The sequence below is a fragment of the Vulpes lagopus genome, chromosome 5 (assembly GCF_018345385.1).
Source record: "Vulpes lagopus strain Blue_001 chromosome 5, ASM1834538v1, whole genome shotgun sequence".
NCBI lineage: Eukaryota > Metazoa > Chordata > Mammalia > Carnivora > Canidae > Vulpes > Vulpes lagopus.
In genome coordinates, this window is record NC_054828.1 from 52379169 (window position 1) to 52391024 (window position 11856).

The 11856-nt window shown below is 50.8% G+C and overlaps 1 protein-coding gene across 16 annotated transcripts in view; it reads right to left on the reverse strand.

Annotated features, from left to right (window-relative positions):
• AAK1 (AP2 associated kinase 1) overlaps nt 1–11123 on the reverse strand; it is a 164713-nt gene extending 153590 nt beyond the window's left edge. For 2 of the 16 annotated variants that reach the window (XM_041755815.1, XM_041755813.1), the window contains exons 1-2: nt 10822–11097; nt 10187–10650 (exon numbers count right to left, since the gene is read on the reverse strand). In XM_041755815.1, the coding sequence (XP_041611749.1) occupies nt 10187–10349 (163 nt within the window). In that variant the 5' untranslated portion in view covers nt 10350–10650; nt 10822–11097. Of the gene's footprint in view, nt 1–411; nt 626–770; nt 1396–10186; nt 10651–10821 lie in introns of those variants that run through there. The other 14 variants (XM_041755814.1, XM_041755810.1, XM_041755809.1 and 11 more) reach the window with 13 other exon arrangements.
• Between the last annotated feature and the right edge of the window lie 733 nt (nt 11124–11856).

The following is an 11856-nucleotide window of genomic DNA, read 5'->3' on the forward strand; positions in this document are numbered from 1 at the left end:
TTAAATAGTCTGTGTTCCTTCACATAGTTAAGATACTTATAACTCATATTTCTACTTTTGAGATTGACAATTACATATATACATAAAATTAAACTAACATTAGTTATATATAGATACATATATAAATACACACACAACTCTCTCTCCAGGACTCTAACTAACTTCATGGGTTATACACACAGCAAAACAAATACTGCCCGAGAAAAACAAAATTCATGCGCTCGAATACTGAGCGTTACCATTTACAGACTGCTAACTACATGCGAGGCACTATGCTAAGCACTTTGCATAATTTCATCTAATCCTTACAATCACCCACAGTATTAGCTGCATTTTACATATGAGAAGCCGGGATCTTTGTTGCCCAACATCACAGGGACAGGTCCAGGATTCAGGCCAAGGGTTGCCTACCTCCAATTCCCAGGCTTTTAAATCACCGCACATCGGCCAACCTTCCAAGTCTTCTCCAAAGGAGAACACTGCAGGGCTTCCATTATTCCAGGGACAGGGGAGGAAAGACTACGGATAGCAGGCTTCCCCCAGTCATTACTGAGTTACCCCTTCTGGCCAAACCAAGGTTGTTTCACAGCCCAAAGTTCAGACGGAATTATTCCTCCCAACACTGCCTAATCCCAGCACCGAAATGCCCAGGCTTCTAAAAACAGTAGAGGACAAAGGTCTGAGGAACAGGGCTAGGCAAGGGGAAATCAAACAAATTTAACAAACCGGTAAGATACTCCGCGCTTCCCGAGCGAACAAGATTCACTCACCAGGGGAAATGATGAGTTGAGGGAGCTAGCAGGACACTTGCCACCTCTGTAAATGTTGCTCAAGCCCCAATCCTCCACGAAGGGCCCAACTGACGAGGCGAGAGTCGTCTTCTTTTTTCTTCTTCCCAAAGGGTAATAAAGTCTCCATTTTGTTCTCAAACTCATGCTCAGTACCAGAGGGACAATAATCTCTCTCACCCTAAAGGTCCCAGTACAATAGCTGTAAGCATCCTCAAAAACAGGCAGCAAACAAAATTACATGGCATTATATTGCCTTCTCCAGGATTCAAGTCCTAGATGAAAGGCATCATTATTTAAGATCATTATAATTACAAATGATAATCTAACATCAATGCTATGCTTGGCCTTCTATGATAATAATACAGGGATGCCATAAAATCTTTCATCCAATTATCTCTCAGCTCTTCAGAAATCATGAATAACAAAGCTTCAGTTGGCATTGCCATCCACTGTCTGCCAAGGTTAACTCAGAGCCCAAGGAGAAAACTGACCAGTTCAGGCTGATTCACTCACAGCAGGCCCCAAATGAAAACTCCAGATTTTCACTCTTTCAACTTCGTTCCAACTCGAGGAATTTGCCCTCTGCCAACGTGGAAGTCTCACTCATAATTATGAAGGACTCCTCTTTCCTAACAATTGTCCGTAACTCAAAAGAAGAACTGAGATTGTTTAAAGTATACATAATACACTAAAAATAAAAATAGCAGACTAGTAATACTAAAGATACCGGGGGGGGAGGGGGGAGGCACAAAATACTGCAGCCAGGACTGCTGAGTGATTTGAAATCACATGGAATGAAAAGGCTTTTTTACTTTGGGTGTACGCACAGAACATATGATTTATTTATGTAGGCAATTTTGTTCCTCAAGAGAAACCAAAAATGTTGCAATACTTACTTCAACTTTACTAAGAATATAACATATGCAAACGTGCAGAACTAGACGTGTTCCCTAAAACAAGGTTACTCGAAGGAGGGGTTTCAGAGAAGACTCAGTTAAGAGCAATCCACCTTCACAAAACCTTTCCTAACCATTTCAGTCCTCACTGATCTCCCTCCCCTCAACACCTCCAGAATTTCAAGACTACACCACATGCCCTGTGGTGGGGTACTTTTGTTCCATGTGTATTGCTCAAATTATATCAACAAGAAGGGCAGAAGGCAAATCTTCCATTATTTCTCCGTATGCCACAGCATCCTAGAGCTGAAAATACCGTAAGATGCTCAGTAAACCTTGCAACTCCCGGCTGACGTGGCTGAGTCTTCTGCACTCTACATTATACCTACACCCTCTCTTCTTGCGGGCACGACATCTCTACAGAGGCAGGAAGGGCATTTGTTAGAAATGAGGAACCACTAGCTCACGTTGGCTAAATGACTTCCCCGAGGCCACACTGGTAAATAGAAGTCAAAGAACTTGAACCCAATATCCCTAACTGCAAGTGCTAGACTCCTCCTGAAAATTCTTCTTTGTACAGAGCCTTATCAGCATCTTCTCTCACAACTTTTTTTTTTTTTTAAGATTTTATTTATTTATCCATGAGAGACACACACAGAGAGAGAGGCAGAGACACAAGCAGAGGGAGAAGCAGGCTCCATGCAGGAAGCCCGATATGGGACTGGACCCCAGGTCTCCAGGATCACGCCCTGGACTGAAGGCGGCGCTAAACCGCTGAGCCACCACGGCTGCTCCCAACTTTCTGATTTTTAATAACCCTTCTCAACTGAACCTCCCTGTAAGCCCCTCAGGTGAGAAAATGCTTCACAATACTTTGGGGTTGCCCGGATGTGAGCGATGAGAACACAGGGAGAACTGTCTAACGTTGATGATCCACAGTCAGCCAGGGGTGGTGTACAGCTACAACTCCCTCAGCCAGAGCCTACAAAGACTTACCATTCGATCTCCTTTAGTTCACTGGTTTATTTCTGAAGTAGCCATCTCATACGGAAAACGATACATAAAGATGTTTAGCCATAACAGGTTAAGAAAGATTGGCTTACTGATGCTGAGAAAACGAATTTAAAAATTAAGTGATTTGCCTAAAATCAGATTAGACGCTCTGCGCCATGCCTGACTCCTCTCTCTTCCCTCACAATGGTCAACACGTCACGGTGTGCCACCTTGGCACTACTGACATTTTGGACTGGATAATTCTGTGTTGTGGTGGAAAGGGAGGGCTACTGGGTACACTGGAGGATGTTTAGTGGAATCCCTGGCCTCTGCCCCCTAGATGCCAGCACTACCTCCCACCTTGTAATAATCAAATACGTCTCCAGACCTTACTAAATGTCATCTGGGGGATAACTGTTCCTGGCTGAGAACCACTGCTCTAGACCAGTGGTCTCCAAGCAGAGGTACACAGAACAATCCCCTGGGGTAGAAAAGTACATATATGAAACTCTCTACTTATATTAACATCCATCTTAAGAACTGAGATTTCATCTTTATCAACATTTATTAGATGGCCCAACGCTAGCGCTCCCATCCTGGTTCCATGTCAGGCCCGTGTCTCACCTGAATCTGATGGAATAATGAGGAAAGACTGGAAGCTCCCTAGCACGGGCTGACGGGGACTGAGATGTACTCCAGTTCATGTGCTCGGTTAAGTGGATTTACCGATCACATTTGTTTTAAATGAATTAACCCTCATAAAGCAAACAAGGGGCTTCAAAAACTTCTTGCAAAGATACCTTGGATTAAAGACAACATAAGCGTATGTGAACAACAGAAAAATAGCAGCACTTCACTTTCTATTCCTGGTGTCCTTTTCATCAGTCACATTACAATGCAGAAATAATTACAATCTAAGATGACAAGAAACTCACCAAAACCTACCCAGATAACTTAAAATACAGATTTGCATCTACCATCACACATGATGAACCTCAGGTCGGTGCACACCGTGCCTTCGGGTATTAAGTAACGATAGCAGGATGATGTGCACGTAATGTATAAATAAACAAGCACACCTACAGTAAAAGGACTAAAATGTTTAACTGATAGTGCTACTCCACCCAAAAAGTGTAGAAACCATTGCTCTAAACCAACATGGTCTAATAGAACTTTCTGTGATGGTGAAATGTTTTCTATCTGCGCTGTCCAGAACTGTAGGCACAAGCCACACGTGGCTATTAAGCAACTGAAAAGTGGTTAGTACGCCCGTAGAATTAAGGTTGCATTTTAATTTAGATAATTTAAAGATGTTATTTATTTATTTGACAGAGAAGGAGAGAGAGAGAGCAAGCATACAAGTAGGGGGAGTGACGGGGGGAGGGAAGAGCAGGCTCCCCGCCTAGCAGGGAGGTGGAAGTGGGGCCTGATCCCAGGACTCGCGGATCCAAGTCCTGGGGTCATGACCTGAGCCGAAGGCAGCCGCTTTACTGACTGAGCCACCCAGGCGCCCCCGATTTAGATGATTTAAACTTAAACAGCCGTATGTGGCCACGCTGCCCCATGGGACAGGACAGCCCTGGACCCACAGATAACGCAGTCTCAAACATAAACTCCCAGCAGGCAGTACACGTTCCTGCTTTTTGTCTTTGGCCATGTTATTCTCTCTGCCTAGAATGTTCTCTCAACCTTGTCCATCCAGCAATAAGTTCTCATTTTTGAAGACCTACCTCAAATATCACGTTTCTTTAGCTTTCCCTGGCTTCTCCTGACCCCACAGAATTGACCGCCGCCTCTCTGCCGTTCCCCTACCCGGCCCCCTCCACTCCAACACGTGGAGAGCTACGGACTCCTGTATCTGAAGTTCGATCAGGGTGAGCTCCTCCAGCAGAGTCTCACTTGCCGCTGGCTGACGTCCAGCACGTAGGAGCGCTCAGTAACGGGCCCTGGACGCGGCATCGAATGGGCCAACAAACCTTGGTCTCCCCGCACAGACCCGCGGCGCCCCTTCCCCCACCGAAACGCTGGCTCCAGAAAAGCAGACAGGCCCGTCCTGGCTACTTCACAGTGCCAGATGCTACTTCACTAGACGATACCATCTCTACGGGCCTCACTGTTTGGCTCTTTCGGATGCAGATGTCCCCGTCCCTAAGCAGGCTCCGAAAGCACGGACCCTGTGAAAAGCACAAAACGAAGGTACCCGAAGGTACCCGGCGGTGTGAGCCCCTTCCTGACGTGTCTGTCAGCTTTCAAACACTGCAATGACCGCCCTGACGCAGTCATAGTTCACGTGTACCTGACTAACGGCGACCGAGCTTCTCCTGCGTACTCCACGTGCAGTCTCAGCCACTGAGGTTCAAGTGTGCGCCTCCCCTCATAACCTCCCACTCAAAACCCACGTGAAACTGTCGCTCGCCACCATCTCTCATTAAGCGAGTGTGACTTTGTTAGAAAGACCAAAGGAAAGGCTTTGACCATGCAAATGCTTATTCTGGATTTCATTTCTGAATTCTAGATTTGGCTATATTTAGCAAAGCTATAACCGTCATCATGCCTGAAGCCAGGAAGAAGACACCATTCACAAACCACCCCCTGAAAATCTGCAGTTGCCACTAAAAAACCAGACTTCCCAGCAGGCAAAGACATCTGAAGTGGGAGGGATCACATCAGTGTTTGCGTCAGAGAAGACCTCAGGTGCTTAAAACCAACCTCCCCGCCTGGCACTAAAGTTCTCCATCACCGTACTGCCCCTTCTTTTCTCTCCAACATACCTTCTGCTCGGGTCACACATCCTCATCATCCCCGCCCCGTCCACTCCTTTCTGTAACACGGGTCATCCCACTCCCCACCTGCTTCTCCTTGACGCCGCTCGCCTCTCACTGAACCTGTAGGACCGCTCCCCTTCCCCCAGACACTATCCCCTCCCTAGCCCTGCAGTTAGCACAGGACCGGGGCAGCCCGGGTGGCAGCTATTCAATACTTACTCGAAGGACCAAGACTGAGGGCCACGGAAGAAAGCCAGCGGCCAGGGAACAGCCAAGGAACAAATGTGAAAGAATTTCCTCCTATTATTCCATGTCCTTCTTTCCTTGATTCTGGAAGGGAAACTTAGACTAACCTAAATGATAACACCAGACTACTCGGTATCCCTGAGCTCATCAAACGGCTCCACCACCCCACCCTTGCGTATGCTACTCTTTCTGCTGGGAAGGCCTCGGGAAACTCTCATCTGGACCATCTGCTGGGCAATTTCCATTCCTGTTCAAACCACACTTCATCCAGAAATCCTTGCCCCCAGGCCCTCCCTCCTTACCACCTCATAACCATAACATCTTTTTATCATCTACTATATGCCAAGGGCCATGCTAAGTGCTGGACACTGATCTTGGGGTCATTTGTTGGTCAATGAGCTCCTTAAGAGCCAGGCCCACATCCTACTCAACTCAGTAGCTCTGGACTCGAACACAGTGCCTGCCACAAAGAAGGCCTAACAAATACTAAATGGATACACGCGTGCGTCATAGCGATACCAACACAACGTAATCATATGCTACGTGTGTGTACACATACATACACATACATGTATACTTGTTTGTTTTAGGTGATTCAACCTCACTACCTTGTGGTGTTGGTAGGAGAAATTGCCAGTTTACTGCTATAGAAAGTCACTCAGTAGTTCTCGTTAACTCTAAACCTGGATTACTCAGTGTAAGTAAGGAACTGCTCTGTGGGGGCACGTGGTCCACCTTACAGAGAACTGACGCGGTTCTGCAATGTGGTCTTGCACACAGCAGGTGTTCAATATTTATTGTTTAAAGCTTAGATGTGAGGCCTCATATAGCGAAGGATGTTTAACAAAAGCACAGCTCTTCAGTCCTCCTCCGAGCATCGCTCCAATTTTTCCATTGAACTCATTCTGGAAGCTTAAACCAAATCTTCCCTTGACCTCATATGCCCATTACCTCAGACATGATGAGGAAGTCATCGGGGCATCTCCTCCTCTGCACCCAGCCTAGAGATAGCCACGTCCCTTTGAACTCATGCGACGACAGAGCCTTCACTTCCCCCAGACGGTCCCCCCGGTGGACTAGCTAGTGAAGGCAGGTGAGCAGCCCCGATGCTGTGGACGCGTTCTCCTGTCCTACTCCAGCACCTCTTCCTTGGTGCTTTCGCATTCCTCACTATACGGCACACACCGATACCCAGATTAGAGAAACAGGGGTGACAGGTTCCCACCTGTGATGCTAAGAGAGTCTGTGTTTAAAACCTACCCTCCCCAAACTGCCTGGCCACTGCCCTGGGCACTCGATGCATAACTCTCACCATCGTTGGGCAATCCTGGCTGGGACTGGTGGTTAGGTCTGCACCTGGGGACTCGAAGAGAAGAGGGTGCAGGAAGGAACATGATTACCCAAAACATCTATCTGTTAGCCCTTCAAGGAGCCAGTGAGGCTTCTGCAGAAAAGTATCTGACTCTATTCACCTACAAGGGGGAAAAGGATTGCTGCAGATTGTTGTAGCCAAACTAACCCTCACAACCCCCCCAACACCCCTGAACTATATATATATATAGGATGTAACGTTGCTGGCAAATAATGGCTACCACTCACTGAACACCTGAAAAACGTTAAATAATTCACACGCGTTGCCTCACTTGATCTTCACAACCACTCCACAGGGTAGGGGTTCTTGATCTTTAGCTTGCATCACAACCTCTCCAGAAATCTGTTAAAGCCCCACACTCCTGGCTTATGGGGTGAGGCCTAATTTGCATTTCTAACAAGCTTCCGTAATGTCGATGCTACTGATGCAGGACTCCACACGCTGAGAACCACTGCCATAGGGAAACAGATTCAATAGAGATTTGAAATGTCTTATCCAAGGTTTCACAGCTGGTAAAAAACAGATCCAGAATCCGAACCTAGATCTGCCCGACTCGACAGACAGTCCATGCTACCCTGTACGTGTGAATATCTGCCTTGTCTTCCCAAAGTCACTGGTAGCTCCTTAAAGGCAGACATCACACCTCTCAGAATTCAGTAGTACCTTTTCACTTAGTAGGTGCTACGTAAATACTTTGTATACCGGCTCCTACAGAGCCATATACTTCTTAGAGCCACATATTCAAACTTGCTTATAGTCAATGAACATAGAGAGGGCTATATCACCAGATCCGGTTTTACACAAGACTCTCTCTTGCTGCTCTGAGTCTTGGTCCACGCGGTCTCCACACCTGGGGAGCCCCTACTCACTCTTTGGTCAGCCACTTCCTGCAGAAAGCGATTCCTGGCTCTCTAAAAACTGGGGGCCACGGCACCCTAAGCTGATCTCCAAGATTGCACAGATCACTCTATTCGAGCTGGTTGTTTTCCATCTTTCAACGTAGTTCGTAAACTACAGCATCTAGTTTGATGTCATACCCCCAGGGCCTAGCACTGTGCCTGGCACATCATAAACACTCCATAACTGCTTGCTGGGTGAATATGAATGCAGAGCTGCAAGCCCTAAGTTCCACTTAAAAATATCATAATGCATGATGTGCAATTCTCAGGGATGAATTCCAGGGAAGAGGAGGACAGCCTGGATGACAAAGACCAATTTTGTCTTTTCTCTTCTCCACCATTTAGACTCGGAGAACAGGCACTGCTTAGGGTAGCACCAACTACAATGAGACAATATCCTAGCTGAACAAAATGCTCCTGGGCTATAAAGTCAGCAGAGGCCATTCAAAGAGAAGGAAAGAGCTCTGTGCCCCCTCATTCCTCCTGATTTCTCTCTCACACTCTTCTTCTCCATTTCTCCGTCCCACTGCAGTTAAGGGCTTTGGCACAGGGATGAAAGACACAGATCAGACTCAAGGGTGCGGATCTGGCAGCGGGCACAGAAGCATCTCCCATCCTGCACCAAAGCCCACAGGGAAAGATCCAGAGGGACGGTGACTCAGGCCCCGGATTAAGTCCAGCTAGAGCAGTACTGAGAATGGGAAAGAGCAACAATTTCACAAGGACATGAATTGTCAGATCTTTTTTTTTTTTTAAGTGTTTTTAAAGTAAAAGCTTCTACCCTAACCCCAGAAAAATGGGACCAAGATGAACCCAGTACTTGCACAAGCTGAGAGCCAAACACAGCTTCCTCCTCCTCCAACCCACAACACTATAGATGTATAGTGCAACACTCCCCTGCAACACTCACCCGTGACAGGCATCTCTCCCAGGCCCAGGTTAGGACCTTTGCTTCAACCTTAGCTCACAAAAAGGCTCCTTCTCCAGCTAATAAATTGTCCCCCCACAGACCACCATGTTGCAGTAGCAGAGGCCTCCCCCTTCCTCCATCCCCTGTCAGCCGACAACACAACCTAAAGCAGGTTAGCCCCATCCAATTAGTTTGAATAGCCTCATGCCAAGGAAATTGCTACTTTTATTAAAAATAAAAGCACACAAGGCAGGCAACGGGCTGTGAAAAGTAGGAGTCTGGCGTAATTATGAAGGTCGAGGTTAAGGTTACCAAAAGATACACGCAAAGATCTCCAGAAAGCCTTGGGGGGGGGGGGTGGCGTAAAATACATATATTTATACATCTATAGATACACAGATGAGCACACCTGGAGGGAATTTACACAGCAGACCTAAATGACATCTTCCCTGACAGAGGGAAAACAAAAATCAGGTGCCCCTCTCCAGTAATTCTTTTTGCTAAAAAAAAATAAAAATAAAAAAACTAAAACAGGAGGGAGAAGGGGGCCTAGTTAGACTGGTTTTCAAAATAACCACATTCATCTCGTGTAATTTCTGTTATCTTGGCTACATCCTGGGGACCTGATTACAGTTGGGGTCAGGAAACAAAACTAGTCCAATCCACCGAGAGAGAGAGAGAGAGAGAGCGAGCCTTGGCTCTTAAGAAAAACACATTCCCGTTCTCTGAAAACCCTTGTCTTCCTCCAACGCTTGCCTGCCTGCCGGAGGGAGAGGGAAAGTTGGGCAGAACGAGAAACCCCTCTCTCTTCTTAAAGCTACTCCATCTGCACCCTTGGGCCCTCGCATCACAATTTCAAGTTTGAGGAGGACGGCGAGCCCAGCCCCCGACACTGGATGCCTTTGCACTTTCACACGTACCTTATTCTCACCCGATCCTCCTAATTCTGTGAAGCCGACGAGCACTGGCTTGCCAGCTTTTTTTTTTTTTCTTTAATTAATAATAATGGTAATACAAGCCCCCCCATCCCTCCTCCCTGCAGGTAAACAATTTCCAGCAACCTCCTTCCACCCCCTTCCCCTCCCCGTGAACACTGTCACTTCCAAATCTCAGTTTTAAATTTCTCAAGGACAAGGGTTCACTGAGCAAGGAAAGGGAGGTGGAGGTGGAGGTGGAGGTGCAGGTGGAGGTGGAGGTGGGGGGGAGGAGGGTCAACCGGTCAAAGCCCATTCGCACACCGGGCAACTGGAAAGCAGTCCTGCTGCATCAGCACGAGATCCTGATTCCCGGCGCCCCGGAGGGGTCGGGCCATACCTTCCGCCAGCACCTCGTCCACCGTGACCTGCTGCCGCCCGATGCCGAAGACCCTCCCGATGTAGCCGCTGCCCAGGCCCGAGGTGCTGCCCCCGCCTCCGCTGGAGCCGGAGCCCAGGCCGGAGCCGCCCTGCTCTCGCCGGGAGTCGAAAAACTTCTTCATCTTGCGGATGGGAAGCAGTGGAGCAAAAATACCGACGGGTTTCTGGATCTTTTTCTTTTTTTTTCTTTTTTTTTTAAAAAAAAAAAAAAAAAGCAAACAAGCGAGATGCAAGGATTTCTTCTCGGATTTCAGCTCGGAGAGGAGCCACCCGGACCCGGCCGTGGGGGTGGGGGCCGAGGGAGGATGCCTGCAGGCATATGCGTGTCAATCGCGCCGCGGTGCCCTCCTCCTCCTCCTCCTCCTCCTCCTCCTGCTGCTGCTGCTGCTGCTGCTCGAGGGAGCGATCCGTGTAAGTTCAAGCCTGTGATGACAGAAGCAGAGGGCGACCGGGGATGGGTCGGTGACACACTCACGGGCCCGGCCGCCGGGTCCCAGCGGGGCAGGGGCAGGAGCCGTCCCCGGCCCCCCCCCGCAGCGCCGACCCCGGGGCACTGCCCCCCGCCCCGCGCGGCAGCATCCCCGCGGCACCCACCTGCCACGGCTCGGCGGCTGGCGCCCCGCTACCGGCCCCGCAGCATCGCCCCGGCCGCCGGGCCCGCCCAGCGCTGCAGCGAGAGCCGGGGCCGCGGTCGCCGCCAGCTGATCCCCGAGCGCCCCGCCGAGCCCGGCCCGCCGCCCCTCCCCCGCGCGCGCCCGCCCGCCCCGCGCCGGCCGCCCAACCAGGAAGTGACCCGCCGCCGGAAGTGCCTGTCGGGGCGGCGCTGCCCCGCCCCCGGCCGCCGCTCTGTCGCGACGGGCGAGAAGGGAGAAGGGAGACCCCGCAGCGGGGGCGGCGGCGGCGGCGGCGGCGCGTCCCAGCGCGGGGACCGCTTCGGAGGGGAACTTTTACGGCCGGGCCGCGCGGCACCCTGGGACACGTAGTTCGGCGCCGGGCCGCGGCTGGACTACAACTCCCAGGATGCCCCTGGAGGGGAGGGGGCGGGGGGCGAGCGAGGCGGCGCGGCGGCCTCCGAGGCCCGACGGTGTCAGCGGCTGCTGCGCGAGCGGGGACTCGGTTGCTTAAACACATGCGCTAAAGGAGCTGCCGGGGACGGGGAGGCCGCTGCGCGTTCCGCCCCCCTGGAGCCATCTCCTACGCGGCGGGACCTCCCCGCCCAAGGGATTCTGGGGCTTGTCGTTTCCGAGAGGATGGAGGCTGACACCTGGAGGACGCGGCGTGGCGGCTCAGCCCCCGGCGGCCCCGCGGGGCTCGGGACGGCGGGGGCCAGGGCAGGAGCCGTGCGGGCGGCTGCGGCGAGGCCTCGCGCGACCCGCCGAGCCCCCGGGCCCGCAGCCTCCGAGCTGTCGGGGACCCGCTCGCGGAGGAGAAGCGCAGCCAGCGGTGTTTGCTCCGGGACTCCGCAGGCGACGCCCACGCCGGGCGACTAAGGGGCGTGTGCGGGGCAGGCAGGTCCTGGGGTGCACGCAGGTACGGGGGTGCGGGCAGGTCCGGGGGTGCAGAGCAGGCCCGGGGGGGGGTGCAGGCAGGTCCGGGGATGCAGGGCAGGTCCTGGGGTGCAGGGCAGGT